Source organism: Mytilus trossulus, chromosome 6 (genome assembly GCF_036588685.1).
Source record: "Mytilus trossulus isolate FHL-02 chromosome 6, PNRI_Mtr1.1.1.hap1, whole genome shotgun sequence".
In the NCBI taxonomy this organism is placed as follows: Eukaryota; Metazoa; Mollusca; class Bivalvia; order Mytilida; family Mytilidae; genus Mytilus; species Mytilus trossulus.
This window is the reverse complement of record NC_086378.1, coordinates 83,227,208-83,252,167: the sequence shown is the minus strand read 5'-3', so window position 1 is coordinate 83,252,167 and position 24,960 is coordinate 83,227,208. Positions and strand designations below refer to the sequence as shown.

The following is a 24,960-nucleotide window of genomic DNA, read 5'->3' as shown; positions in this document are numbered from 1 at the left end:
ATTTGAAATACAGTTGTGGCCTTTTTGTTTTTAACATTTTATGACCATGCTCTCTAGTCCCCTTTCAGTCTTTATGACTTTTAGATAATTGAGTTTTGAGAAAGTTTGTTGCCAGACCGATATTATGGTGCTTATATACATATTTGGTTGAACAAAAGTTCAAGAAAATATTAAGATGTCCTTTTATAATGCATGTACATCAACCAAAAACTATCATTATTTTCAGAAATATTGTTGTCTATTTATTTGTTACTAGACCATGTATCATCTATTTTATTAATATCACTCAGAGAAACTTTTGTAAAATGCCCAATCAATTTGTATTTCGTGTAATTGGGGGAGTTTTTTTATTTATTTTTACCCTTCCTTTGAACACTATCCAATTTTTAACATAAGGCGATTTTGCCTGAAATGACAAACAATGTACGTAGTTATATATTGTACTTTAAATTACTAGTATGTGTACCATATGTTGTCATATAAGAGACCTGTTTGCTTTCCTGTCTATATTTACTATTAACTTTTTCAAGCTGAACGATTATTGTACTACTAATTGATAAGGAGTAAAAAAAACACAGGTTTTTGTTTGTATGAAATATTATAACCGAGATTACATAGGTATTAATCAGTTTTCTTGATTTTGGTCGATTAATCTTGAAGTTTTATGAAAGCTGTTTGCAGTTATAAAATAAATAAATGTTTTTTACACATCCATAATGGGCATACTATACTGTCCATGTGTACATTTTCGTTGTTGTTTTGCCTCTTAGTGTATTACAGTGACCATTTCCGAAAAATAACAATATATAGTGACATTCATTTTGTTTTAGTAATTGTTTTTGCAATAATATTTTGTTTTTATAAAAAGAAACGAAAGTTGTCGTAAGATTATGGATGAATGGATGGACATTTTTATTGGTAATTCTGTACTTTAGGCTATCATAAATTAAATGGTTTGCTAATGACCCCTTCAGGATCGACATAGGACAAGAAAAATTCACAGGAGACTGGTCCGTGAAGCTCCGTAAGTCGAATCTTCTATGGATCCGTGAGGGCCAGTAGCAAAAGCAAACTATATTGAATTTGACTAACTGAGTTCGTTTTCTGCTTTGTTTTGTATAAAATAGCAATAGCTGACAATAATAAAGTCGGAATTTATTAAAACAACTATAAACACCGATTACGAGTATCGTTTAAAAAAAAACTAATTTTGAACGAATGTCATTTGGTTAATGTTAAATTTTGAATGATTGTCACTTCACTTTTGTGAAATAACTGTTCACAGGCATCATGTCTTGTGTTGCTAACATTTATTGATGTTTAATTTTTTACTTTTGGTTGTTTTTTTACAGCTGTTTTTTTTATTTACTTGTCTTTTGTCATGAGTTTGGTGGTTTTGCAGTCATTGAAAAGTAAAAATATCAAACATTTCATGCTTTTGAACTACAAATAAGATCCGAGATTGTCTGTGCATAAACAGATTACATTTTAATGTTTTGTTTTTTGGAGAGATACATTTTAACTTCTTTATATTACCCCTTTTTAGGGAGGGGATGGTTGTTATTAAAAACATTAATAGCTAAGTCTGGTGTTTATCAAATATTTTAACCAGTATACCTGTTTCTTTTGGCATGACTCCACTTGTTGTTTCTTTATTATAATTCTGCATGTGTTTTGGTTATTCCATTCAATGTTTCACACAATGTATTTGAGTCTGTTTTCAAAGCAAAGATTCACTTTATCATTGTATGCATGTTTTCTCCACACCGTCGACAAAATTAAAGTCTTATATCCTACATCACGTTTCAAATAGTCCAGAACGGAATTGTGTTTAAAAGTAAACTGGACATGTACAGCCTTTCCCTGTCATATTCTGGATGATTAGATAGTGGTCAACGTCCCCCTCTACAGATTGATTCACCTTGGCCCATGCAGCATCTTTCAAAATGTCAAAGTCCTTGTTGTTTGGAGGTGCGTTAAGAAGACGATTCAAGAAATTAGAATTGTAGAGATAACTTTGGTTAAAGGACTGATTTTATATACTGATGAACAGGGACAACTGACAAATAATTACTTCATTTGTGAAATACTTATCGAAAAAGATACAATAATGTTCTGAAAACCCCAACCAGTCTTTTATCGTTAATGGTTTGACGTGTTGAAGTTCAAATTCCTAAATGTTGTTGCAGACACAAAATTACGTCACCTGTTGTCTGAAACTTTGGTTAAAGGACCGATGTTATATAACGGTATATGAACGAGGACAACTGACAAATAAGTACTTGATTAGTGAAATACTTATCAAAAAAGGTACAATACTGTTCTGAAAATCCTAAACCAGCGTATTAAATAACTCACACTACCGACAAGACACTGAGTCGCCTACAAATATATTGGGATCGCCACGTGACAGCGTCAAATCAATCACAATATTACTATGAACAATTTGCTATAAGTATAATTGCACTATTTCAGTGTTATTATTTCAATACTAGTATATCTGCAGTTTAAACTGATTTTGTTGGAAGTTTGAGTTTGGGAAAGCTGGTACATGTTCTTGCGTTGTGAGCTTCCATTTTGAACTCTCGTTAAGGTCTCGGCAGTAGCGGGGAAAACTCGTATGGCATTAAAATACTGGCGTAATGTAATATCCGAATCTTTACATTAAGCGTTAATCAGTCAGCCAATCAGTCAATCAATCAATAATTCATTCAGTAATTCTGGAACATAAGACCGAAGAAGTGTCGCTAACTGAAAGTATTAAAATATTAAGGACATATCTTACAGACTAGAATATTTCATGGATTGAGTCAGTAAATCAAGTAATTACGTAACTGATTAGAGCATCCCTAGAATGTCATTCAAACTACTGACTATGGAACACCCAATGTGTTATGTAATATATTATTATTGCATGATTTGAAGTACTTGAATTCTTGTTCAACGTTCTATGTGTATGGTAAAGATATGTATTAATTTGTTTGTACAATATAAGATTACGTAAAGAACATCAAGGATGTTGTCATAGGTCAGTAAACTTACAGAGGAACAATGATGCAACAGCAGAAAAACGTAAGCAATGCACAACGACAGCTGTCTTGTTTTTGAAATGTTTCTGATTTTTATTGTTAGATTAACCATCAAAGGCGATATAATATGCAGCTTCTGATTGTCCTTCACAATGATAAAATCAGATAATAGGAATTCAGACACCATTGCTCTGTTTTTCTTATTGTTCGGCCTATTCACGGTAAGGGAACATTTAATATTTAGATAAGGAAGTGTTAGAAACCTGTTGCAAACTAGCTCATATATTTCCTGTATTTTACTTCTTTTCCGACAATATTAGGATCTTTCGCTTTTGCTGCAATAATTCAAGCTAGACACATTACTTTTCTTCAGGTCTTCTATAGGTTAAGCCTAGTAACGGTAAGGGAACTACATTTAATATTTAGGGTAAGGAAGCGCCGGAATTTTTTTTATTGATGGCATACTAATTTTTACCTGTTACTAGACAAGCCAATTTAGTTCCTGTATATTGTTTCCTTTCCTACAAGACTAAGACAATATTTTGCTTCAGATGACATAATTCAAGTGGCATTTGTTCGAGTCAACGGAATTTATGTGAAAGCCATCAGTTTTGTATTTAACTAGATTGTATAACTTTGAAAAAAGTCCTGTGCTGTTTGTTGTTGATGGAATATGTTCGTTGTTGTTCTGCAGTTATCATGGTAAGCCGTTAAGCGATATTTTTTTTCAAATGCATATAAACGGAATGTTCGCTAGCCATTAAACCAGGTTCAACCCACCATTTTTTCTTAAAATGTCCTGTATCAATATCAAGTCAGGAATATGGCAGTTGTTATTTTAAATAGTTTGTTTCGATAAATGTTTGCGTTTGTCGATGTTTTCTCTCAATCGATTTTCGACACATGTGTTAGCTGTTGTTTCGTTGTCGGAATGTACTATCTTGCATTGTTTATTTGCGTAATTGACTGTCCTGAATGTTCTTGCATTTATTTTTACTGAATTCATGTCATGTAATGGTGTCATTTAAATGTTATATTTAAGATTGTCTTAATTTGGAGATTTGACTACCTACAAAACCAAGTTCAACCAACATTTTTATTCATAAAATGTCTTTTACCAAGTCAGGAAAATTGCCATTTTTATGTTATAGTTAGTTTCTGTTTGTGCTACATTTTAGTGTTATGTTTCTGTTGTGTCGTAGTTATCCTCTTATATTTGAAAGTTTCCCTCAGTTTTAGTTTGTGACCCAGTTTTTATTCTCAATCGATTTATGAATTTTGAACAGCGGTATACAGTACAACTATTACCTTAATTAAGCTACTGTTGAATCTATTGCGATGTTGTTGGGTTTTTTTTAACTTACGTTGCATATGACGTAATACTTCGTAGTAGCATTCTGTAAACAATGTTTTATTGTTCCTTTATCATAATATTATGTTTTGTTTTGTTACATTACAGAATGACCCAGTGGCCGTGTTCAGTGTACGATGACGGCTATTGTAGTACTTCTATTGTTATCCATAACAGCTGCTGACTCGCATTCTTCTTATGGAGGCAGTTATAAATCTAGTTACTCAAAATCAGGTTATGGTTCTAATCTAAGACAAAAGTGGAACTCTGGCTACAAATCAAATAATGATTATCATAATTCTTTAAGTTCGAAAGTAAAATCTGCCTATAACTCAAAAGAAAAATCTGTTTACAACTCAAAAGAAAAATCTGCTTATAACTTAAAAGGAGGATATAACTGGAAATCAGCCAACTCTGGAGGATATAGATATAACTCAAGATCTGGTTACAATTCAAAAGATACCTTGTCCAACTTTGCCAAAGGTCTGTCCAAACCGAGTTCTGACAAGGCATTGAAAGAACTCTATTTTTCATCTGCGCGTAAGTAGAGTTAATCGATGCATGCTTCATTTGATTGCTTTAATATTTACAATATTTTCCAGTTTATTAGATATGTTGAAGAATACTCATTTAAAATGATAGACATTTCACAAGTACAAAGTATTAATAAAATTCTTTAATTATTTAGAAAATAACCAACATGATACGAAAATTGGAGAAAAAACCCGTATAAGAATTAGTTTTATCAATATTGAGGCTCTTTGAGGTATGGTGAGACAAGGCAGAGACTAAATAAATAAACGATGAAAATGAATTTATAACACTTTGCGAAATTAAGTTTACATCGTGCTATTTTCGAAATAATTTTATTAAAAGATTAGGTCTTCGAGTTTTTTTTCGTACTAGAGGATAAATAATGTCATATTTTGTCATAATTACATTTGTTAAAAGAAATTTTATGTGAATTATAAGAATACAAGAAAAGGTACCTTTTGATATTGTGTGTGCTTTTAGAAATTAAAGAAAAATAAAAATGTGATCAACATTTTGGATTTCTTCCTTCAATTTAAATTACTGTATCTTCATTTAAAAAATCATAAACTGACTAAATCGCCTTAAATTGGTCCAATCAACGTTTTCGTTATCATTCAAAAGTTAGTCTGCGATTGTGAAACAATCATTATTATACAATTGAATCACATGATTGTATTCGTTATTTTATTTATTGTTCTAAATAATGAGGATGTTCTTATCCCAAGCATAAAACACAGCCGTATTTGACACAAACTTTTTCAACTTTTAATCTTCATTGCTGTACAACTTTGTACTTTTTTTCAATTTCAATCTTTTATATCTGGGCGCCACTGGTGAGTCTTGTGTGGAGCCCCGTTTTTGGCGTATTGAATTTAAAACCTGATGCTTTTTTTTATATCTATTAATCATGTGTTTCTTTGTCTAATACGTTCTCCTATTTATTTGTTTTGTAGTCCTGTAATATTATGTTGTCATTTCATTGCCATTAAAGTGCGAGGTTTGGCATGCCACAAAACCAGGTTCAACCCCCATTTTTTCCATTAAAAATGTCCTGTACCAAGTCAGGATTATGGCCATTGTTATATTATTGTTCGTATTTGTGTGTGTTACATTTTAACGTTGTGTCGTTTGTTTTCTCTTAGTTTTTAGTGTAAATTCACATTGCGATAAGTCGTGTACTTGTCTATCCCAAATTCATGTATTTGGTTTTGATGTTATATTTGTTATTCTCGTGGGATTTAGTATGATGCTTGGTCCGTTTCTGGGTGTGTTACATTTTAGTGTTGTGTCGTTGTTCTCCTCTTATATTTAATGCGTTTCCCTCGGTTTTAGTTTGTTAACCCGATTTTGTTTTTCGTCCATGGATTTATGAATTCTGAACAGCGGTATACTGTTGCCTTTATTTAAAACTCATACAAATTGATCACTGAATTCAAGAACGTTTTTTTCCCGTGTCTATATGATGAAAGATAATTTCAGCGGATTCACTGCTGAAACAAGACTGAGTGAGTTCAGGCAAACCATTGCCAGTTATTAAACAACAAACAAAGGATGTTTTATTTCATAAAAAAAAATAGTAAAAATTATAACATCTAACACCAACTATTTTAGTTGAGCTCATAAAACTATTTCGAAAACACAATGAGTATATGTGTTTGTTTTATTATAATTATTGAGCTAAATAAATATGCTATCTAAAAGGTAGTAGGGTTTAAAATTCGACTCGAGAAATATAGTGAAAAACATTTCAGAGAATACCAAGATGTGCATGCCTTTTATAGCGGTCACAACAAATTAGGAAAAATAACAAGAAAACAAAATGACAACACCTTCGAGTATCCTGACGTGTTGGTAGGTTTCCTCCGTAAAATTTTCAGTAGTATGCCTTCTGATACCAGACGAGTACAAGTGTAACCGTATCGACTTATGTCAGTTTTGACCTAGTTTTGAGCTCGGTCTCAATTATCTCTGCCTCAAATTCGCTGCCAGTACAAGTATATATACAACATTAATACTCATTTCATTTAATTTTACAATATTTACAACTACACAAAAATCCTAATTTTGACATAATTTAAACGGATCTTGTTTTAGCTGGACATTGTAAGCCAATTTGTCCATGTTATATGAATGGGATAAGCTATGATCATGGTGACCGTTGGCAGTCAAAGGAGGATCCTTGTACAACTTACAGGTGTGGAAATGGTTTCTACGAAGCTATCGTACGAGGTATGAGAAAATAGTATTTAGTCCTAAAACAATGGCATTACCTTAATACATGTAATATTCATTATCAATTAAAAAATTAATTGTAAGGTGCATGCATAAAATAAGCGTCCTTTAGTTATTTATTTTGTAGTTTTTTAAGATATACCACGCGAGCATGTATTCAATATACAAACTTTGTCTGTTCTAGATGGTTAAGAGCACAACATATAAACCATATTTAGTATTGATGACTCTGAATAGAAGTTTGTTTTTGGAGACATGCTTTGACTTGCTTTGACGCTTGTAACCCATTAATCGTCGAATATTAAATAAACAACTGTTTAGATTCTGATCCTTAATCATTGATTTACTTTTAACTATGACAACAAGACCACCTTTGCTATGGCGTTATGAGCTTTTTTATGCACCATTTTTGGTCATTATGTTTTGTGGTCTGTGAGTTCGTTCCTTCGTTCTTCCGCCCGTTTGTCTGTCCGTCTGTCCCACTCCAGATTATTGTTTTTGGTCAAGGTAGTTTTTGATTATGTTGAAGTCCTATAAACGTCACATTTGAAACACATGTTCCTTATGATATGATCATTTTGATTTTGATGCCAAATTAGACTTTTGACCCCATTTCATGGTCCACTGAACATATAAAATGATTTTGTGATTGGGGCATACATGCACTATGGACACAATTCTTGTTTTTTCCTTTTTTTTGAGTTAGAATGTCCCTCTGGTATCTTTCACCTCTCTTTTATATATAATATAAACTGTTCAGATCAAAAGCAACCATATCAAATCACATTACCCTATGCCTGTACCCTCATTTCATCAATTATTTAATATATTCAAAACCATAAAGAGCACAACTCATTTGCCACATGTATTTACCCCTTTCTCCTGACAGTACATTTTAAATACTAGAACCGTGTTTGCCCTTTTCACCTCCGTACTAAAATGACTTCTATGGTATAAAAAAGAGGCGACATTTGTTTAAATCTAGTAAAACACTTGACCATTAGTTTGTTTGTTTGTGATTTCTAACAAACTGAAATGAAGAAAGCAGGTTAGAAAAATTCTCAATTTAATATAAACGCATAACTTTATTCATTCAGGTGTTATGTTTAAAGGACAGTGTAAAAATGTTGGAACGATATGGACAGAGGGATGTTTCACTTATCAAGTAAGACTAATAGGGAACAATCCAATGTATAGACTGAAAGAAGGAGGTATGTTTGATAGAGAGAAAACAATTAGAGATAAAAACAAAGTTTACGATTGAATCTATTGTATTAATGCATTTCATTAAGAATTTGATTTTGCCTTTTAACTATTTCAATTCGAATGCCACTAACGAGGCTGATGTGATCTGACGTACCAACTATAAGATTGGTATATTCGATGATGATCCATCAATATGTTAGTACTATATAAACGAATAAATACATTTAGAGCCCTAACAGGTCATCAATTGGAATGACAAAAAAAACCCAGAATGTTGAAAGTTGTCCGTTTGTCAATTTTAGATTTTGTTTTTTAAATTTGGGTTATGCATTTACACGCAATGACATACATGTTCGAAAGATACAAAAAAAAACGAACTCAGCCCAGCCTTAATAAAGGCAAAAAATTAACTTGAAACACTTATTGACATGAAACAAATCTACTAATGACGACAAATAGCATAACTGATATATCTGAACTAAGCTTTAGTCTAAATAAAAGAAAAGAAATAATAAGATTTACATCAAATGTATTTGCCTATCTTGTGATGCCGAAGCATTTAGCCATATGATCGTTCCGTTCGAATCATGACCAAGAAATAAACATTCATGATAAACAACAGAACTGTGACAGATGTTATCCATTCTTTTGATGTTTGAGCTTTTGATTTTGACATTTGATTTGGGACTTTCCGTGTTGAATTTATCTCGGAGCTAAGTATTTTTGTGATTTGATTTTTGTTTGTTTGTATCAAGTTCATAATATTTATATATTATTCCATGAAGGTTGCAAAGACGAAGAAGGTAACTGCTGGAGGGTTGGTGATCAGTTCAAGAAAAACTGTAACACATATGAATGTCAGATAGTAGGGACATGTTATACCATATCGCTTATCTCTAAAGGTAAGAATTAAGTTTCCCGCTTTTCATTATTTCAAACTAGTATCTGCCTTATATTTTTTGGCTTCCGCGGAACTATTGGATTTATTTGAATTTGAATCCCGGTTTTGAAATATGTGTGTATATTGACAAATTTGAAGCCAAATGACGAATGTTTTAAAATACATATACCAATAAAATGAAATAAATTCACACTATTTATAAATTCAGTTTTTTTTTATGAATATTTGGTTTTACTTACATCGGACCTTTTGTCTGTTGATTATCATTTTTGTCTATCGAACGGAATTACATTTTTTTTTAAAATCTTATTTATTTATTTTGAAAATCATCGGTCACTCGTTACCTGAAACTGAAAAAATAGTTTTTGTTGACGAGTTTTGCATTCGGTGTTACACTACTGACAATTGTTATGAAAAAAACACTCTATTTGATACAAAATACGTATTGTTTTATATCTACGTGTACAATGTGCAATTTCCGAATATTTCATTTGCAATAACTTGCAATATATATATAAGTTTCGTACATCACTTAGTAAAAATTCGAGAGGCACATGTTGAATTACCTGTCACCTTTAAAAAACACCTTGCCGTTGTATTGAAGTCTTTGTGATTTGGTTTTTGGACATTAATAGGCCAAGCGAGTACCGTTGAATATGAACGTTGAAGATTGAATCACACTGAACTTACCTTACATCCGAATTAACTGCTTGAAAAACGCAATCTTTAATAATATTTTCTGTTTGACCTGGTAACTTTTCTGTTTCATTCAATTGTTATGACAATTTCCGCCCTCAAAATTAGAATGATTTATAGGAATAAAAAGGGATGGGGTGGGAGGTATATACACGAATATACACAACAAAAAAAAAACAAACTCAAACCACATTTCTGAAATAATCTAGAGACTAAAATCAAGGGGTACAATCAAAATAACGTGATGGATATACACACACCGGAAGTAACAGTCGAGCAGACCGCTTGAAAGGTAAGTAGTCGTATTTACTTGTTTATATCAATAAAATTTAATAAATAAGGTAGTGCACCGAATGTTGGATACTATCTAGTTTTGAAATACATAATTATCCTTGCTGGAAAGCGTGCAGTTAATGCTATCACTTCGACACAGTTATCCGTCGAAAATTTTGAACTGTGTCGAAGTGTTTGCAATAACTGCACGCTTTCTAGCAAAAACAATTGTGTATTTTAAAACTACATACTATCCGACATTCGGTGTGCCAACTTATAAATCAAAATTTAATTGATATAAACAAGAAAATGCAACTACTAACCTTTCAAGCGACGAGTTCGACTGTAACTTCCGGTGTGTGTCTATCCATCACGTGATTTTGATTGTACCCCTTGAAAATGCATTTTAAAACCATTACCAAGGTTCGTCAATATAGGACGATCAGTCGATCGCTAACGATTCAAACTTTCTAAAAATGTTGGCTTGTTTTTCACTGTTTAAATAAATTGACTATTGTTGGATTTCTATGAAAACAATTATTTGCAACACAATCATTATGGTGCCATTTATTTTTATTTGCAGGCTGTGCATTTGATGGTGAATGCAAAGCGGTTAATAAATTCTGGCATGATGGATGTGCCATTTATCAGTGTATGGATCACAGTGGAAAGGCAGAAGAGGTACATAACGGTGAGTACAACAAATAATCTAAATAAACCCATCATAGACGTCATGATTGCAATATTGTAAATGCGCCAGACGCGTGATTCGTCTACAAGAGACTAATCAGTGACGCTACGCGACATATTTTTATTTGCTGAAAATACTAATAAATGGAATGTATAGGCATAATATAGATTGAATACAATCCCAACCAGACGCATTTTCTCTATCAGAGGAAATTATTACTGTAAACCAACTAATTTTCATAAGCAATTTATTTTCGCGACTTTCGCGAGTAGAAAATTAACGCGAATATAAATCGTCGCAAATATGTAAAACTTAGATCTTTCCTTATTAAAGTATATCCAGAAATTAGAAAATCGCAAAATTAAATAGTTGCGAAATAGATTGCAAAGGGTAAAACGCGAAATAAAGTATCCGCGAAAATAAGTTGGTTTACAGTATTTGTTTATGTCTTACAAACAAATTTGAGATGAAAAGATATGAAAAAATGGATGAATATGTTCAAGCTTTTATGCAGAGTCACGAGAAACAAATATGACTGTTTTTTGTTTTTCGCTCATTTTTTGTACATAAATATGGCCGTTAGTTTTCTTGTTTGAATTGTTTAACATTTTCATGACGGGGCCTTTTATACTGACAATGCGATATGGGCTTTGATCATTGTTGAAGACCATGCGGTGACATATAGATGTGAATTTCTGTGTCATTTTTGGTCTCTTGTGTAGAGTTGTCTCATTGGTAATCATACCACTTTTTCTTTTTTCAAATGTGTTGTTATAATCATCACTTTTGCTTGACTTTAAACGAAATCCTCTTTTCTTTTCTTTAGAGATTATGTACTGGCCAGAGGGTGATTATGGACTACTAAAATCAAAAACTGGTTGTCCAGTTGATGTTGCTGAAGAATGGTCAGAAGGACATAGAGGACATGTTGGAAGTTTGAAGAATTATGTTTCATTTGATTTTGATGCCTTTGGAATGTACAGTAGTTTTGTCTTTATACATTATTTCTGTATGAAGCGAGAAGTAAATGATTCTTCCATCCGCCCTCGATACCAGACATATTGGGAAACAGGCAAATATTGCATCATGAGAAAAAATGGAACTTGTCCTAAAGGTGCATATAATTAACAGAATGTTTTATATTAAGGGTTACAAATAATCGACATGGTAAAATTTTGTTATGATATACATGTATATGTACTCAAAAACAAAGCTTCACGTTAATGACGCGCGAATCAACGCTGAAAATATCCCAACATATAGATGACAACATAAAGTCTTAAAAAACTCAAAGCCATGCTATATTACTAACCATAAAGTGCCCAAATACACATATTTTGATTTGTATTTTGTTTATTTGTTTCAATGAAAATGTGCGATTTGTTCAGCATTACATTCGTTTTCTGAAAGACGAGTATCAAAGAGCAAAGAAATCTCATGTTCCACAATTCCATAGACATATACTTTGGGGTATTAAAGTGATTGGATTACTTACGAAAATATTTTAATTTTGTTTTTTCTTGCTCTGTCAGGTTTTCAAGAGGGATTCATTACCATGGATGATGTAGACAAGTTTGAACATCTTAGTACCACCAACGGTTCACTGCCTGATGGAAGTTACAAAAAAGACACTACATTTTATTTTTGTTGCCGAAATGATGGAGATACTGAAGTTCCACTGGTATTGCCAAAGGAAAGACCCTTTATATTGTTTATGGGAAGTAAGGCGGATGATTGTCAACAAGTTAGAGGTATATGATGCAATAAATATACTATGGTCTCTCATTTATAATGAACTAGTGTCATTTAAATTTTGGAGAACAATTTGGTTTTGTATTTACATGTTATTGTTCACCCTTTTGCTATTGAATGAAAGTAACATGATAATGTTAATATATTGAAAAATAAAACTGTATTTTAAAACCCTTTAAGAGTTTAATCAACTGTTCATATTAGGCTTATATTGATATCATGTATATTTACTCAAACATTATCATTTGCGTGAACACAGAATCAGCGTTTATAAAATAAAGAAACATGCAGTACTGATATTGTTTACTCAATTTTGTAGGTATGACGCACACCCTTGAATATTTTGCGTTTGATGACGATGACAGGAATCCTATGCCTATAATGAATGGGTCCATTCCAATGACAAAGGACGGTGATAATAGCACAGAAATATACTTTTGTCATTATAAACCAATGGATTGTGGTAAGTAAAACTAAACTCTAAAGCAATCGTTTTGTATCAATGGTTTTGATTTGATACCAAGACAAAAGACTGTGACAGTATTACAGAGATCTACTTTTGTCACTATAAACCAATGGATTGTGGTAAGTGAAACTTAATTATAATACAATTATTTTGTATCAATGGTTTTGATTGGATGCCAAGACAAAAGACTGTGACAGTATTACAGAAATTTACTTTTGTCACTATAAACCAATGGATGGAAGAACGAAAAATATCCGGACTTTGTTTCGTAGCTTCTGTGTAAAAAGCAATTCTATATTAAGTTAACCATGGTTGTATAAACAAGATATCCACGTCCTTGTTACCTGTTTAATATGCATAATTTATATGTAAGTACTGCAAAAATGCAGCTACATAGGAACGGGCAGTTCAAATTGATTGAAAAGTAAATCAATTCTCTCTGTTTAAGATGGGGTTTTGACGTTACCTGATCGACTGATTGAAAATGAACCATCCTTTTAGCCATTTTGTTTGGCTCATTACTTTTATCATCCTTTCGGCAACTGTTTCGGGTAGATCTTCTCAATTGAAATATAATATTATACTGTTTTACAACTTACTTTCTGAACCTAGGATGTGACGACGGAGACGGAAACACCGTTCTCGTTGGTGACAAAATAAAGAAAGGCTGTTCTTGGTTTACATGTAAAGAGGAACAGGGTTTACGAGTATTAACAGTGATTTCAGGTGGTAAGAACATTTTATTATACAAAATATATATTTAAATGCACAACACATATATGGTCAATTAAGCTGAAACCAGAACAGAAAGACACGAATAAAGAAAGTAAAATCACACAAATACTCAACTCCGAGGAAAATCAAATGATAAAACACATTAAATGAATGGACAACAACTGTCATATTCCTGAATTGGTGCAGGCATTTTCAAATGTAGAAAATGTTGGATTGAGATGATTTTATAGTGTATGACAGTTGCATCAAATTCCAATATATTTACAACGATGCGTGAAGAAAACAGAAATAATAGGTAAAATTGTCAAAATTAAGGTTCAACAAAGGCTTTTTGGATATAGGTCAAGGAAATTTTTTCAACGGCATGAACACTAAATGATATCTAGAACGTATTCTACAAAGATAAATATATTAATCTAATTTTATTGTAGGTGTAAAATTCACACAATAACATTGTATGTATCTTCTTCTGGTTCAAGACGAAATGCCGTTATATGTTTGAAGTTTATTTATAAGCAACCCAAAAAAGGAATTATAAGCTACGCACATCCTTTCAATAAACCTTATTTTATATATTGTTCGTGTATATGTTGATGAATTTAAAATTCGTTAATGTTATAGATGAAACAAAATATTTTCATATCGGTTAAGAATAATATTCTCTTATTGAATTGAAAAGGCCCACATGACATTCATTATTATTCAGTAATAAATTCCATCGGTCATTAACAGAATAAAACAGACCAGAAAACCGGTCGTTAACGGACTTTTACATGACAATGACCGGTGGTGCGTGGTTTCTGTCTGTTAATGACCGTTGAAGCGTGATTTCTCTGATTAGAGAGATGTTCCTTTAATAAATTTTCCTGTTTTAATTATCATATTTAAAATGTTGAATAGTTCACCTATGTTTTCTTAAATTATAAAATTATAGAGAACTTGATTTAGTATTCATGTAATGAAAAAATGCACTAAAATGAATGGCAGTATTTCTACGACTGATCTTTTCTCTTTGCCATAGAAATCGTAAAACTACTCGACTTTGCTTTGCACATTGTGAATTATGAGAATTTTCAAAAACATGAATCCTCAATAAAATAAGCATAATAGTTCTTGAAAAACTGGTCATTATCGTGATACATGGGCTGCCCGTAGGACAGTGGTAGTGACTGCGACAGCGATAATGACCAGTTGATATCACTATCCTAGTCAATACCAATGACCTGTGGGCAGTCCATATATCACGATAATGACCACTTTTTTCTAGAACTGTTATGTAATTATTATTTAGCAAATTAACAATATCAGTAAGGCGGCTCTATCAAACAGTATTTTGAAATGACGACAGTGGTACTAAAGGACATTTGTTGTGTTGTTTTTCAATTTTTTTTATGTTAATGGCATGATAATTTGTAATTTGTATGTTACAACGTGTATGCCTTTGTCACTTTCATGAATATAATTTGTTGTTAGTAAAGAGTTTATATAAGCTTCTTGGAATACAAAATATTTTTTACAAATTTCGCGTTTATAAGGTAAAATTTATTAACGTGGGATTAAAAAAAAATGTATATATATATTTTTGAAGATCTCGAAATATAAATATATATTCTTTTAGAATTTGATGTAAATGAAAGGAAGTGGTCTATAAATTTATTATATACTTTTTCTTTTATTTCGAAAAAATAACCTAAAAAGGACTAAATTGTATAATTAGAATGTTATTAAGACAAATATCTAACAATACATGTATGAGAGACCATTTCATATGTACATTAAGATATTGACACAAAGACTTGATTTCTTTATGACACAGACTTTAGATTTAATTAAGTTATCAAATTCAGTAACTTTAACGTTTTATTCTTTTCAGTTTAAAGATGGTAAATATGCAAACATTGCTTCGACATGACTCGTTATCTTAGCAAATATAGCGGGAATTTGTCATCTTGTTATGATTCCTTTGAAATATTTCACTACCCATACTGTACTTGAGCGATACTATGTTTTTCAGGTTGTAAGGATGACAAAGGCAACTGTAGAAATGAAAGTGAAGTATGGATGGCTTCATATGGTGAAACTTGTTATTCAAAGAGATGTTATAAAATCGACAACGGGGTTAAAATAGAATATCAAATAAAAACAGACTATAGAGGTATATTATAAATCATTCTATAAATTTAATTCATTTGAAATACTTATGACGGGTGCAAAGTTAGCCAGGAACTTCAAGGTCGCCTTATTACATGATGTATTTTGAACTAGGTAGAGTCCCTATGTATGTACATAGATACTGTAAAATTTTGAAATATTGGTGTAAATTGTTAAATACTGACAATTGTAAACTGGAAAATTGTTATGCAGAAATGCTGGAGGCTAGCAATGTAAAAAGTAAAAGTAAATTGAACTGGTTATGTAAAATAAGAGATTTATTATGTGATTATGGCTTAAATCATGTCTGGTTGACACAAAATGTTTAAAATGTAGATCTTTTTATAGCTGATTTCAAACAGCGTGTTACTGATAGGTTTATATCTGACGCAATGTCAGTTTTACAAATACATATATGATAGTGATGGTTTGCAGTTTTATCTAAGTAAACCTGTTAATTTTAGATATAAATCATTAATAAGCAAGTACCGTATACATGCAAATAATTTGAACATTGAAACTGGAAGGTTTTTTTTAAAATATAAACAGAAACGATAGAATATGTAATGTTTGCAACTGTGATTCTGTTGAAGATGAAATAACATTTTATTTTGGAATGTATTTGATACAAAGATATTCGTATGGAGTAGATCAAACCTTATTATTGGAGATAGCCATCAGTATTTAAACTTATACAATTGTTACCTGTACGTAACATAAAAGAACTTAATAATTTTGAGAGGTATTTATGTATTGCCGAAAAAATTAAGATTGTTAAAAAGTGCTTATTAATATCATGCTCCTACATTTGTTTTTAATTGTATTAATTGCATATTAATGAATTACCTTATTATAATATTGGTTGCTTACTATATTTAATGTAATATTTATTGTACTTGATACCTATAAGCTGTATTGCTTTTGGAATAAAGAATATACTATATTAATGATTGTTTTCGCGCGCGAAAGTGCACATAAAAGGGAGCAAATATCGACTTAAAAACAATTCTTATTTCTTCAATTTGACAACTATTTAGAATCATAGTCAGTTCAAATTGTTCACAAACAATGCAATATTCGTATTTGAGTCTAATTCTAAATTCATGTAAGCAGCATATCTTTGGAGTCAAGTTGTTTAAACATCATAAGAATGAATCGAATATTTTTAGATTTAACTTTTGAAAACGTAATTTACCTTGAATACTTCTTTTTTTGTGTAAAGGCTGCAAAGACGAAGATATGTGTCGGCCACTCAATTACCACATTCAAAGAGGATGCTATAATTCAGTATGTACTGCCACTCCAGGTTCACAAGACAGTCGTTTCCGAATGGTCAAAGCAGGTAACGTACTATTAACATTTTCAAGTAACGTACAGACTGCCTGGATAAAACAAATAAGATTCCATTTTCATTTTTAATGAAGGTAGTTTGAAAAAACATGTATATGCAGTGAAAGATATTATTAACTTCTGTTTATACAAAGGATTTAATATCAGCAAATACTACAAATAAAGTAATGTTAAAGCTTGTTTATATAAAAAAAAAGAGTAGATGTATGATTGTTAATACGATATCTTCATAAAGAGACCAACAACAAAACAGTTCAAAACTAACAGGTTACCGAACAACCTTCAACGAAGAACAAACCCCAATTTAAACGAAAAAAAAAACTAACGATCTTATTCACGTACAAAATAATGAACGAACACTAAAAATGTTACTCAGCAACAAACGACAACCACATAATTAGAGGAATCTAAGTAAGAACAGGCAAATACAGAATTTTGCGGGATTAAACTACTTTGTGCAACCCTTCCCCTAAACTTGAATAATGGTGTAACAGCACAAGATAAGAACACGCTATTCAAAACAATGAACAAAAAATTAAATATACGCAACAGCAAAAAACCCAACCCCGACAACCGCTGAATTACACTCTATAGACTTGGGACAGGTACATATATCATGTGGTGGGGTTAAACATGGTAACGGGATCCCGATCCTCCCTAAACCTGGGACGATTTAAAAGTACAACTTAAGAACAAACTATGAAAATCGGTCGAAAAGTCTTACGTGATCAGGTGGATAACCATAACAATATATCTAACACAAACATATAGTGGACGTGGCAGGGTATTTATACATCCCTATTACAAAAAGACACGAACTACAGACCTGAGAGTACTTGCACCTATTGAAAGCTAGTTCAAAGCCAAAAACAACGAAAAAGATCATGTATTTTAGACTTAGATAGCAATCAGTATACTTCAACATCCAATGTATCCACGTTCGTTATTACTAAATGGTTGATTTAAACAAACAGTTACTCGACGTACTGGTGACATGTTTTTCCTTCATATTCATCGTTTCAAAAGGGTGATATTGTATCTGAAATTGGATTCGTCAAGTTCCTACTAGTGACATATGCAAGTTGACATTCCTTAGATAGATTTGCTAAGCACTGAATACGAGAGTCCAGTAATTTCTACTATTTGTTATTATGCTGTGCTGTGACATATTGTCCCAAGTTTGGGTTCTATTATTTACTCTCACACTTTGGTATCAAGGGGTTTGTTTTATTAATTTACGGTACACAGTTTTCTTTATGGTCGTTCAGTGATCTATGATAATTAAAACATTTGTCATCGGTCTTAATAAAACAGTTGTCTGTCTTCCAATCAATTGCAAACGACACATCATTTTATTTGTTTTTTCAGGCTGTAGTGATGGTAAGGGGAAATGTATTCCTATCGGTTCTGAGTTTACCAAAAATTGTATGACATACAAGTGTTCAGCAGCAACTACGAAATGCGGAATGAAATTCCTACGAGGTGGTAAGTTTCCTCTCTGCTTGCTTTATTCTACAAATGTTAGTTTTACAAATGATACATAGTATTCATATACTTTGACCTATAATGGTTTACTTTTGTAAAATGTTACTTGGATGGAGAGTTGTCTAATTGGCACGCATATCACATCTTCTTATATCTACCCTATAATATTTATGGTACTAATTTTGCACCCTATTCACATTTCGTCAATGTGATTGTCTTCAGTGATGCTATTGTTATGTTATATGCCTATTGTTAACTGATTTTAGTAAATTACAAATGTGCTGTCATTTTTTTTTATGTATCTTAAATGGCTTTCCAGTTAACACTATTTCCTGTTTTGGTGTCTATTTTTTTTTACAGCAAGCTTGTGTTGCCGGCTTCACCTAAAAATAGTCATACAAGAAATCTCTATTTTTGAATGTATGATCTAATTGATATCAATGCCGTCAGACCAACTGTTTGTTTTCGAAGAACATCATACTATAACTATTAATGCAATCAACACTTTAATTTTAATTTATTGGCCAAAATAAATGGTACAGTTTATTTACTTGTATAGCGCTACAGAATACAGCATCGATAGTATTTTTTTTTATATGACTATACTGCTAATTTTATAGAACTTCCAAGAACTTTAAGCATCGAATACAGTGATGTTTTTAAAAAAAAAAAATTCATTGAACAGCTATACATGCATATTATTCAAAGTTTCAGTCTTATAACTTAATTTTATTTGTAGCATGCAAGTATGATGGAGAATGTCATGCAGTAAATGCAGTATGGCACCATGCCGCCTGCCATTGGTTAAAATGTACCATGACAAGGAAAGCAAATTCTATATCATTCAACATTGATTCAGTTGAGCAAGGTAAGGGAAACACAGACAATTATGTTGTAACAACAATATAGTTAAGGTGTACTTTTCTAATAATTCTATGAACATAGGGTTCAGGAAATTTATTAACAAGTAACGTAAAACGACCAACTTGTGGAGCAAGGTAGTTACTGCTGTGGTACAAATCATTCAAATAGTAATACTGGTTAATCGTACAATTGATTTATATACAACGGCTTATGAAATTGTCAAAATGTCAACTCTATTTTAATACCAATTCTCCATTGGTCTTCCTTTGCTGGAAGTACTACCCTCACCAGAGTGAGGCGTCCGTTTGCATGTATGGAATGTTCAAGTACACAGCCACGTCCGGCGAAAATTGGGATGTAAATCTGATGCCTCATATTAAGAGAGTACTACGCTCTTTGATCGTTGATAACCCTCCCAACAACTCTTTTAGGTGGCATGTTGCAAGGCTAAGTTCCTGTCCCCATCTAATAGATTTTTTTCCTGTGGCAGTTCAAATTTACCCGATTTTCATAGCTGATGTCCTCTATCATAGGAACTACATATATAGAGTGGTCAAGTCTTTAACATGTATAAAATATTTGGAACTGCAGTTAAGCAACCAACAGTTAATCAATCAAACAATACCAATTCTCAATAAATTCAATGGCTACTGGACATACACATCTGTTCATTTCGAAATCATTAGTACTTTAAATTCAAACAAAGAAACGAACAACTCTGCGCTAAAACTATAAAGCAAACAAATAATATATTATTTGAAATAAAAAAAAAACATGAATATTCATCGGTACGTTAAAAATGTATGAAAACGTTTCATTGTAATTAAAATTTAGAAAATTCAAAACGTTCTGTAGTTTTCTTTTTCCATAATTATACACATTTATTTAGCACTTCAATATAAATTAAGCATTTATCTAATTAAATGTATTCCTAAATAGTGTACCATATTTACATCATCACGTCAAGAATCATACCAGCAAGCATATTCCACTGTTTGCCTAAGAGTGGGTCCGATGCAGTCATGCTTTAGTGATTCCCCATACAATAAACCAATTTTTTCAACACAAGGGGGGCTCGGGACCCCTTCTCCTCATATATCTGCCTTTGCAATATTTCATCTTGATCCAATTCCGTATATGTTTGAACAATTGATTTCCGAAATATCTTCCAATTCAAACCAAAAACACCCCAATTTGAATATAACCGTTTCTCAGATATTGTTTGATTATTGGATGCTCAATGTCCCCCAATTTACACTTGGATACCATCTCGAGATACAAGACTCAAAATACCAAAAGGTTAGTGCAGTCTTCCTGCGTAAAATATAAAAGCCATTTTTCCTTTGAATGCTTTAGTTTCTATATATGATGTTTTTATTATTATTATAAACCGTCCATTACTAAGTGTACCAATAATTGATTGAGCGTTGCTTAACGTCCAGTGGCAAATTTTGAATGTATATTATGGACAATGCATACAATAGGTAGATCATCTTATATAGTTTTTCCGGGATGAAGGTCGTGAAAGTTTCGACTGCCACTAGAAAATGAACTCATCATAGAGACCAGGTTGAAAATTTTATATTTACGCTAGTCGCGCGTTTCGTCTACAAAAGACTCATCAGTGACCCTCGAAAGAAAAAAAGCCAAATAAAGTTCGAAGTTGAAGAGCATTGAGAAACAAAAATTCCTAAAAGTTTGACTAAATACAATGAGAGTTTATTGGATAAGAACTGAAATTTTGCATAGCTAGAGGCCACCTACGGACTCCTCAAAGTAATCTTGCAAGGGATCTTAACGAGCAGATAGCGAAGCACTCTCTCTCCTCAGGCATCGGATGTAACGTTCCAATTCTGACCGGACATGGCTGCATACTTAAAATATCCCACACAGCAAAACAAATGCCCACTGGGGAAAGGGTTTTACTGCCGGTCTGAAGAAGACATGTGATGACCCAATTTCTATTCCACCATTGTGTGCGGTTGCCAATGATATACTAGAACTACGAAACATAACGGTCGAATCTCATATTTATGTCTTTTTAGCGACAATCACAACAATTTTATGTACCAACATTATTTGCGAAAATTTTTGGTTTGTAAAAGCTAAAATGCGAAAATAATATAAAGTATTTGACAAGATGATACATATGTTTACTTTTATTTATTGACAGAATGCAATTACAAAGGCAAATGCTATAAAGCTGGTGACAAAGTGAAAGAAGGATGCTCCTCAAAACAATGTGTTATTGACAAAGACAAGAAGGTCGCTTATATGAGCACCGTAGCTGGAGGTACCGTAAACATTATGTAGAGATGATTTTTTTCTAAATGAATACAATTAATAATTTTAAAGAGAAGCAGTGTCTAACGTCTATTTAAATTTGACGTTCGTCGTTCGCTTTGGAAACAAAGTCATGTTTTAATTCAAATAAAACATGGGTTGCACGTAAATGACGTCAACGTCAGCTATTTTGAACAACGCTGGTAGTCTAAATGGACATTAGTTTAGGTGTTGCTAGGAATTTAAATGAAATCTTTTGATAGTAAATTTACATGTATATCTTCATTTGTTTATCGTGGAACAATTTTTGTTTATATCGTTTTGGCTTCATTAATTGACATAATAAATTGATGTTATAAGGTGCTTTATCAGCAGGGACACCAACTTATTTGTCATGGAGGAAGTAATTTGCAACATTTGGGTATTAAAAATATGTAAGAAAAAGTAAAATAACACTATAAGTACTGAACTCCGATGAATATTCAAAACGGAAAGTCCCTAATCAAATGGCAAAATCAAATAATAAAAAGTAAAATCACAAAAATACTGAATTGCGAGGAAAATTCTAAACGGAAAGTCCCTAACCAAATGGCAAACTCAAATAATAAAACACAAACGAATGGACAACAACTGTCATATTCCAGACTTGATACAGGCATTTTCAAATGAAGAAAATGGTGGATTTATCCTGGTTTTACAGCGCTACACCCCTCACTTGTACGGCAATGATGCGTGAACGAAACCGACAAAATAGGGGTATAACAACAACAAAACTGGGGTTGATTTCATGTGCTCCGGAAGGGTGAGAAGATCCTGCTTCACATGTAGCACCTGTCGTGTTGACCATGTAATTAAAAAGCCGAGAACAAAGTTGAAGAGCAATGAGGACTACAAATTCAAAAATATTGTGCCAAATACGGCTATGTTAATCTAGGCAAAGTCAGTTTGTAAAAATGAACGGTTACAAAATGTAGTGTATACTAAAATTGAAGTCAAAAGTCAAACGACGCTACAATTTAACGATACAAGATAACTGTTATTCGCAAAATATTTAAAGAAAAGAAACAATTTTGGGAAAGATGAGTAAATGAGATGTCATTATCAAAATACAAACACTTAATCTTATATAGGAGATGGCGACTGAAATTCGGTGATAAACCGTTCTCAAAACACCATTATTTTTTATTGATAGCATGTGTATACAATGGAAAATGTTATAACGCTGGAGACAAAGTAACAGAAGGATGTTACACTAAACAGTGTTTCTACGATGAAGAAAAGAGGGCTACTTACATGAATATCGTAGATGGAGGTATCTTAATATATAAAGAGTGTTGAACAGTTTACAATAATTATTTTCATTTTTCCCCCTGTTTTATTGAATGATAAAGTTTTAAAAACCATTAATACATAATATTTCATTGCAAACACAATCTATGACCAACGCTGTTATGGTTGCACATTTTTGTATCTTTGATGTATCAGTCTTCGTTTTTTTTTATTAAGATTTATTTTAGTTTTGTTTCATATATAAACATATTATTATCCATTAACTTAAAGAACACAACAGGAAAAATGTATAATATTAGACTTAATTTGATATGACGATTGCCAAGATTACGCCTACGATTCGTTCACCCCAAAATAAGACATCAAAATACTTTCAGTGTCTATAATGGTTTTTCCTATTTTCGGATATTACTTAGTGTGGATTGGCATGGCGGTTGATTCTTTCAGATCTAACTTTGTCGCATTATGTTCCTTATTTTCCATAACTATGTCTGCGTTTAAGTGGTTGCGACTGATATTTCTATAAAAGTATGCGGGAGATTAGTATAGATGATTCTATTAGAATTATATATATAATTAGTACTTATGATCACTCTTTTGGAACAACCTTTTCGGGTGAAATAATATTTTGATTCCATTATGGATACGACGTTATTGCTGACAAAATAGTTTTTGAAACTATAATATGAATTTTAATATTTAAAAAAAAATACAAAAATGTATAAATAAGAACATCAGAAACTTTTCAACCATATATAAAAAGCTGGACATACATTTTTCGATTGTTATATCACATTGATTAAATCTAGGTTGCAAGTTTAATGGAAAATGCATTGGTGTTAACATGACATGGAACAGTGGATGTACAGAGTACACGTGTCGCTGGTACAAGAATGGTCTCAGACATGTCTTCAAGCAGGAAGTAAAACAACAAAGTAGGTTTTATTATGTAAATAAATGTTGCGTCAAATTAACAATCTACGGATCGACTGACTGTTGTTAGTTTACAAGTCAGACAAAAGTAATCCATGCATATTCAGAACCTACGGATTTAAACAGATAGTTAAATAGAAAAAAATTTACATGAATATCAAACCACGAGGAAAATGTTAAATGGAACGTCATAAGCAAATGGAAAAATGAAAAAAAAAACGCAAACAAATCAAACGAATGGTTAACAGCTGACATATTCCTGACTTGGTATATGAAAAAAAGCACATAAACAGAAACGAAAGACAAGAATACTTAAATATATCATATAAAAACACAACGGCGGTATATACAAGTTCATAGGCACGTCAAATGGATACTGCCAAACATAGGGTAAACATTAAAGAGTTCTACAATGCTTTTCATTGACAAAGCACGCAACATTTGGCAGACCACATGCTTAGCAAAAGGTTACTTTCAGAAACAAATATAAAAATTATTATAGACCTGGTAGCTATATATATTATTACTTGCGTGTTATAGTGCTTTTTTACTTGTCTTTGAAAACAATTATCCTTTACTGTTTAGTCCAATTTTTTGTAATATCATTTTGTGCTGACATTCATGAATTATCATTGGTATGATCATTATTATAATTTAAATGTTTACAAAACTGAACATTTTTGAAATTCTATGACTTTTGTTTACCTCAGAAATAGATTTCTACTTCGTTTTCTTTTT

The 24,960-nt window shown here is 31.9% G+C and overlaps 1 protein-coding gene across 1 annotated transcript in view; it reads left to right on the top strand.

Annotated features, from left to right (window-relative positions):
- The window catches only part of LOC134722040 (uncharacterized), a 112,753-nt gene that overhangs the window by 10,646 nt on the left and 77,147 nt on the right, over window positions 1–24,960 (top strand). The window contains exons 2-17 of the mRNA XM_063585458.1: window positions 4,489–4,920; window positions 7,009–7,143; window positions 8,244–8,357; window positions 9,138–9,254; window positions 10,806–10,913; window positions 11,740–12,027; window positions 12,446–12,664; window positions 12,985–13,128; window positions 13,744–13,860; window positions 15,881–16,021; window positions 17,240–17,359; window positions 18,736–18,852; window positions 19,592–19,720; window positions 21,890–22,009; window positions 23,192–23,311; window positions 24,099–24,224. Coding sequence (XP_063441528.1) covers window positions 4,518–4,920; window positions 7,009–7,143; window positions 8,244–8,357; window positions 9,138–9,254; window positions 10,806–10,913; window positions 11,740–12,027; window positions 12,446–12,664; window positions 12,985–13,128; window positions 13,744–13,860; window positions 15,881–16,021; window positions 17,240–17,359; window positions 18,736–18,852; window positions 19,592–19,720; window positions 21,890–22,009; window positions 23,192–23,311; window positions 24,099–24,224 — 2,518 coding nt within the window. The 5' untranslated portion in view covers window positions 4,489–4,517. The remainder of the gene's footprint in view (window positions 1–4,488; window positions 4,921–7,008; window positions 7,144–8,243; window positions 8,358–9,137; window positions 9,255–10,805; window positions 10,914–11,739; window positions 12,028–12,445; window positions 12,665–12,984; window positions 13,129–13,743; window positions 13,861–15,880; window positions 16,022–17,239; window positions 17,360–18,735; window positions 18,853–19,591; window positions 19,721–21,889; window positions 22,010–23,191; window positions 23,312–24,098; window positions 24,225–24,960) is intronic.